A 6,374-nucleotide genomic window follows, 5' to 3' on the forward strand; every position below is an offset into this window, starting at 1 on the left:
GGGGGGGTGATGTGCAGGAAGGGCAGTTCATTGGGAATGGGGGTTGGGGGCTAAACAGGGGGTTAAGGGAGGGGGCTCCGGAAAGGATCAAAAAAGAAACCAGGTTTCGGAGCGGTAACTAGGCCAGTAGCACAGCTCCGTCCATTGCGTGCATCTCATGGCTTGTCGTACCTTGCCGCGCGTGCAGGTACGACAGGAAAGTCGTCGCGCCGGGCCACGTACCACCCGCCACCGGGGCCACCGGCGTCCTTCATGCGCTCGCCGTACTCCGCGGCCGCCCCGCCCCGCCGCCGGCAGCGCCGCTCGACATCTGGCAGCTCGGGTAGCAACGGCCACAGCAACGGTAACTGTAACGGTAACAGTAGCGGTTTTATCAACGGTCATGGCCATGGGGCAGGAGGTCTGTCGAAGGAAAGGAGCGGGGTTTCGACGCCGGCGGCGGCGACGCCAGGGCATGGCGGCTTGCCCTCGCCTGGTGCCGTACGGCAGGCCTCGTTGGTGGTGAACGGAATGATGGCGCTGGCGATGTCAGGCGGCGACGGCGCCGTCGGGAACAACGGTGGCGGCGCCTCCGCCGTCAGCGTCTCCTGGGACCCCTTTTTGATTAGCCCGCGGCCTAGGATGCACATCAGCGGCGTCAGCAACTTGTCGTACAAACCGCCGTCGAGCGTGACGGCGGAGCCGGCGGCGGCAGTACTGCAGCGGAGGCGTGCGGCCTTCACGGCATCTCGCTGTTGCGGCTCCCCCGTCAGCGCCGCCGCCACGGGATCGTCCGCCAGCATCGGCGCGTTCCTATTCGGCAGCGGCGGCGGCGGCGGCGTTCCGCTAAGGTCGCCCTGGGGCTCTCCGACGGAGCCGAGCTCTCACGGCCCCTTGGTGCAGCTCCTCACCATCGGACTTGGTACGGCTATTGACGGCGACGGCGCCGCCAAGGTGGGTGACGGAGGTGACGGTGGCGGCGGCGCCGACGGCGGGCCGCTGGGCTTCAGCACCTTCGGTGAAGAGGGCGGCGGCAGCGGCAGTGACCCGTACGACAGCGCGTGGCCGTTGCCTGGCTGGCGTGTGCTAAGCACGTCAGCTGATGGCGACGGTGACGCCATACGTACGGCGGTTGGTGACGTACAAGCAGTGGAGCCGGGACCGCCGCCGTACTATATGCTGTCCACGTCATCTTCTGTCCTGGCCCCACTTTTGCGACGCAGCGTCCTCACGGCCGCTGACGGCGGCGGCGGCGGCGGTGGCGGCGGCGGCGGCGGCGGCGGTGGCGGCGGCGGCGGCGGCGGCGGCGGTGGCGGCGGCGGCGGCAGCGCACTCACCTCTAGGCCGTCAATATTCGCCCCTCCGACGCAATTGTACATGAAGGCGAGCGAAGGGGGCGGATGACGGGTCAGGGGGGCCCTGTTTGCACGGTGGCGACGGCGGCAGCCAAGGCGGGCCGTCGGTCGCCTGGGCCTCCGCCGCCGCCGTCACCGAATTAAAGCAGTCTGGCGGAAAGCCCTCCCTTCCGATCCCCAGATTTGACGTCATGAATGGGAGGGCCTCGATGGGTCCGGCGGGGGGAACGGGGGGGGCAAAGGGGCCGCACCCATTGCCGGCGGCGGCGGCGGCGGCGGCCGTACCAGCGTCTTGGCCAAATCGGACTCGGACTTGGGACAGAATTGCTCCGGCGTTGGTGGCGGCGAGGATGGTGACGGCGGCGGCGGCGACGCTGCCGCCGCTGCTGCAATGCCGGCGGTGTCGGCGGTTAACAAGGCGCCGGGGGCCGACACGCCGCCCAGAGTCGCTGTACGGCCATCGATGTTGCCAAGCGCACCGTCGACGCCGCTGGCCGGCACTTCATCGTTGTTTAAGCCAATGGCCAGTACGGGCACGCCGAGTGTTAACGCTGGTGCTGCCGCCGCTGCCGCCGCCGCCGCCACTGCCGCAAGCGGGGACGGCGGCGGCGGCGGTGATGCTGGGCTGACGGAGGCGCAGACTCGCTCGCGGCGGCGCACCAGCGCTCGCAGCGCTCTGCCGTCGCTCGACGGCGAGCCTGCTACGTCGCAAGGGGGGCCGTACTTGATGGGCGATACGTCCAAGATGCTGCAGGTACGGATCCGATACATTTTTCCCCGGGGGATGGGAGGGGGAGCCGCTTTTTTCTCACCACGGCTGACAACTTGGTTGCTGCTGCTGCTGCTGCGTGTGTGTGTGTGTATTTTCCCCCTCCCCCCTTTCCCCTCTACCCCATTTATCGCTGTGCTGTAGGTGGGTATCTCCGTGGCCGCCCTGATGGAGGTGGTGAAGGCGCTGCCCGCCACCGCGCGGTTCGCCACAACCGCGGAGGTGTTCGACAGCTGGCTGATGCCGCCTACACGGGGCTCACAGTGCAGGCGAGTGAGGAGGGAGGGAAGGGGGGGGGGAGGGATAGAGATGCACAGAGCACACCAGAACCCACAGAGCCTGAAGTCCTCGGGTTTTAGGGTTTCAACGGGTTTTAACGGGTTTTAGGGGCCCTAACGGGTTCAACGGATGCTACTGCCACCATTCCAACCAGTAAAAACCACTAAAACCCAGCTCGTTTAACTTAAAACCCCCCTCTAATTCTGCACAACTAGAACCCGCACGATAATGTAACTGTAGATGTAGATGTTTTTTTTCAAATTCCCTGACTAAGAAAAAACTTAAAACGCTTAAAACCCTGAAACCATGCGCGCAGGTTTTTAGATTTGGTGATGGCTCGAGTGAAGATTGTATTGGGGGAGCCCCCGGAGGCCTCTCCCGCCCCCTCGACACCGGGAGCACGTGCGTCGTACAACGGCTTGCCCGTACTGCACCCGGACCGTACGTGGTTTGGACCACCCGACCATTACGTCATCCACTCTTGGTCGGGAAATTTCATGTCGTTGGTTTCGGCGCTTCGGGAATATTGTGGTGTTATTAATAAGTGAGTGCCTCTGTGTTGATGTGTCATGAAAGAATTATTGAGATATTGACTAAAAAGCAGGAGCGGAGGGAGCGACATAAATTACAAAAACCTAAATATATTTAGTAGAAGTTATAGAAAAAAATAGGAATATGTTAAGAAATAGACTCAAGTACGTCCCCCTGCTAGTTTGCCTGTCTGTTTGTACGGAAGGTGCGTTTTGTCAGTGAAATTTGTTATTTTCCTAAAGTTTGGCGTTTTTTCTTGTTTAGGTTTTTCGTTGACTTGTTTTTCGTTGCTACAGAGCAGTTAAAGAGATTATGCGCACACGCATATACACAAAAAAACGTGCTGGGCATTGCCGGTTGTTTCAATCCCTTCTCATGGAAGGAAAACACACACGCGCGCCGGGATTCAGTTCTGGACTGACAACAGTTTTTTTCCATGTACGGCGTGTTTTCTGCATCTTTTCACCTTCTGCATCTCCTCCCCCCGAGAGCGGCCCCATGTCCATTCCCCACCCAACCTCAACCCCCAACTCCCAACCCAACCCAACCCTAATCTAACCCCTCTCTCCCCCCCCAAAAACACACACACACACACACACACACACGCCCTCCCCCCACACACACGTTTACCAGGACCCCCTCCTCTACATACGTGTGGCTAGACGTCGTGGCCGCTAACCACCACCCAGGCAGGAAAGACAAGAAGGAACTGCCGCACTGCAAGTAAGTACGGCAGTTGTACGACGCTTGTACGTCAGTGTACAAGGGGGTTAATGAAAGGTCCCGCTACCAACCTCACTTCTGTCCCTCTCTTTTGAAAACCCCGCGCCGGCGTCTGTTGGTTCACCATAGACGTACGGCGCCCCTGCCCCTTCCCCCCCTCCCTGCCGTACCCCAGTTTCCCCTATCCCCTGCCGTACTCCAATCTGCCGTACTGCTCTCCTCCCCGTATAATTTCCCCCTCAAGGCAAATCATGGCCACGGCACGTAAGGCCCTTTTGGTTCTGGACCCCATGGCCAACTCTCTCACACGCCTGTGGTGTCTGTACGAGGTACGGGTGTACGGAAATATGACACAATCGTACAGTTTACGGTAGTCTAAAATGTACGGAGAGAACGCAATAAGTACATTTGTATTGGTTCTGATGAAGGGTTAATTTTGCTTAATTTATTATTGCTATTATTGCTTCGACTGGATGTGACCTGGGAGGGCTGTAACGGGCTGAGTGTGAATCTTGGAGGGGTCCTGGCCGGTTGGCCTCGGTCTTCCGCCCTGCTGCCTCTCATCGCCTCTTCGCCCGTCAATACCCCGCGCCGGTCTCCCCACACCCCACTTCCCCACGCGCCGGCCTCCCGCCCCCGGGTTCTAGGGCTTTTCTCCCTCCACACGACTTTTCAAAGTTCTGCTTACTGCTGTTCCCTCCTTTTCCCGGACCAGATGTAATAATAATAATAATAATAATAATAATAATAATAATAATAATAATAATAATAATAATAATAATAATATAAACAAACAACAACAATAATAATAATAGTAATAAAAAATAAAAAAAATAAAAAAAATAAAAAATAATAATCTCACACTTGATAATCGTATCGATGTAATTGTATATATTTGTTATGTTTCTTTTTATTTATCGCAAGTTGGTTGTGTTGTTGTTGGCTCGTGTTTGACGGTTTTTTTGGTGTTTCGTTTTTTGCAGATTTGGTTGGCGGTTTGTGCGCTTCCTGGAGCAAGCCCGGCAAAGCTGACGATGCTGAACGCGGGAACCGACTGGGACGCCTTTGCGGACTCGTTCTTCAGGTTGTACGGCAGAGTGTACGGCACTTGTGTATTGTGTACGGACGCCGTACATGCAATCAGGCATGGGTTATCTTATCTGTGGCTGTGTGGGAATTTCTTGCAGGGCTTCTTACAGAGAGTACGGACGCGCGTGTGTGTGTGTGTTTGTGTGTGTTTACCGCAAGAGTACCCTAGTGCGTTGTGTGCGTTTTTCGGTTACAACCGAACTAAACTGCCAACTGCCAAACGGTAGGGAACCTAGATCTAGGCTGGCTGACTATTGACATGACGATTGTCATGGAAGGATCAGCGGGGTGGTAAAATTCAAATCGGATTTAAAAATTAGAGTTCAGGACATTGCTTGCTTGCGAACCGCTGAGCAGAGATTCATTCGCTGTGTGTCTGATATATGTGTATGTATGTATGTAAATGATTAGTAAACTGTGACTCTTCAAAAATGAATTAACGAACCAGCCAACAATTAACCAATCGCCCAACTACTTCACCGTCCCCCTTTGCAGAATCGACCTGTCACGTTGCGCCGCCTCGTTACCCGAAGACCGAGCCAAACTCCTAGAGGACATGATTCGTACATCCCACGATGCGGCTGGATCTGGAAACGGATCGCAGCACGCAAGTGGTACGACAATCTCGCCGTACGGCGTCGTGGCGGCGCTGCCGCAGCTGAGTGCGGCGGTTCGCGGCGCATTGTTCGACGCCTCCGCCGGGGATGTTGCGGAGGCTCGGAAGGGGGCGAGGGCGGGGGGTATTGGCGTGTTGGCGTTACTGGATGCCGTGGAACGGTGAGTTTGGTTTCGGAGTTTGGGGGGTTTTGGGGGGGAAAGAGGAAAGCCGACGCGCAAGGGGGACGAAAAGCTCAGTGGTCTGGGCGGCAAGAAGGGTGTGCGTATGTATGTCCTTAGCGTTCTCAATGCCTTGGACGGAGTGTGTGGGTTGGGAAGGCAGTACGGCGTTGGCGTTACTTCGTACGGCAAATACGTCTGTTATCCTTTTCTTCGTCCTTAAGGGAGGGAAACTAAGGGCCGCGAGTCTGAATGCGGTGTAATGCACGAAAGGGGTGGTCTGATATGCCTTGTGACGTACTTGTCGTACGGCGGTCAAAGGTCTTGACGTGCGGCGTCATTTGATTGTACGACATGCAGGTACGCCATGATCCGGCGCCTGGCGGGCGGACATGTGGAAGCGGAGGAGCAGCTTGAGGCGGCGGTGGCGGTGGCCATGGGTGTGTCGGGGGCGGGGCCCCGAAACACGGGTTCTATACGGCCGTCTTCGCCGCCCAAGCGCACCGTCAGCGGCAGTGGCGCTACCGCCGCCGCCAATGCATCCGCCGCCGCCGCTAACTCCAATGCTGAGGTCACCGTGAGCGGTGCCGTCGGCATCGGCGCCGGCGGCGTCGGCAGCACGGCAGCAACAAAGATAGAACCGGCAGCGGCGCCGGCGCCGGCGTGGGCTGACAGCGGCGGCGCGGACGGCGGCGCGGAACCACGGCCGCCGCCGCCGCCGTTGGTGACGCTGCCGCCAATCTTTCCCTCGTACCACACTAGCAGTACTGTCACGGCCACAGGCGGCGGCACCGCCGCCACCGCCGCTGCCGCTGGCGGCAGCTCCGCGTATCACAACTCGAGCACGGTCCACTCTCCGACGGCACATGCCG

At 58.3% G+C, this 6,374-nt stretch overlaps 1 protein-coding gene across 1 annotated transcript in view; it reads left to right on the forward strand.

Moving 5' to 3' along the window:
* The window catches only part of VOLCADRAFT_105008 (uncharacterized protein), a gene marked incomplete at its 5' end in the record, with an annotated part of 14,256 nt that overhangs the window by 1,368 nt on the left and 6,514 nt on the right, over window positions 1-6,374 (forward strand). The window contains 10 exons of the mRNA XM_002951117.1: window positions 298-400; window positions 490-933; window positions 1,537-2,088; window positions 2,248-2,366; window positions 2,699-2,926; window positions 3,547-3,636; window positions 3,812-3,965; window positions 4,620-4,735; window positions 5,221-5,502; window positions 5,863-6,349. Coding sequence (XP_002951163.1) covers window positions 298-400; window positions 490-933; window positions 1,537-2,088; window positions 2,248-2,366; window positions 2,699-2,926; window positions 3,547-3,636; window positions 3,812-3,965; window positions 4,620-4,735; window positions 5,221-5,502; window positions 5,863-6,349 — 2,575 coding nt within the window. The remainder of the gene's footprint in view (window positions 1-297; window positions 401-489; window positions 934-1,536; window positions 2,089-2,247; window positions 2,367-2,698; window positions 2,927-3,546; window positions 3,637-3,811; window positions 3,966-4,619; window positions 4,736-5,220; window positions 5,503-5,862; window positions 6,350-6,374) is intronic.

Source organism: Volvox carteri (genome assembly GCF_000143455.1).
Source record: "Volvox carteri f. nagariensis unplaced genomic scaffold VOLCAscaffold_22, whole genome shotgun sequence".
NCBI lineage: Eukaryota > Viridiplantae > Chlorophyta > Chlorophyceae > Chlamydomonadales > Volvocaceae > Volvox > Volvox carteri.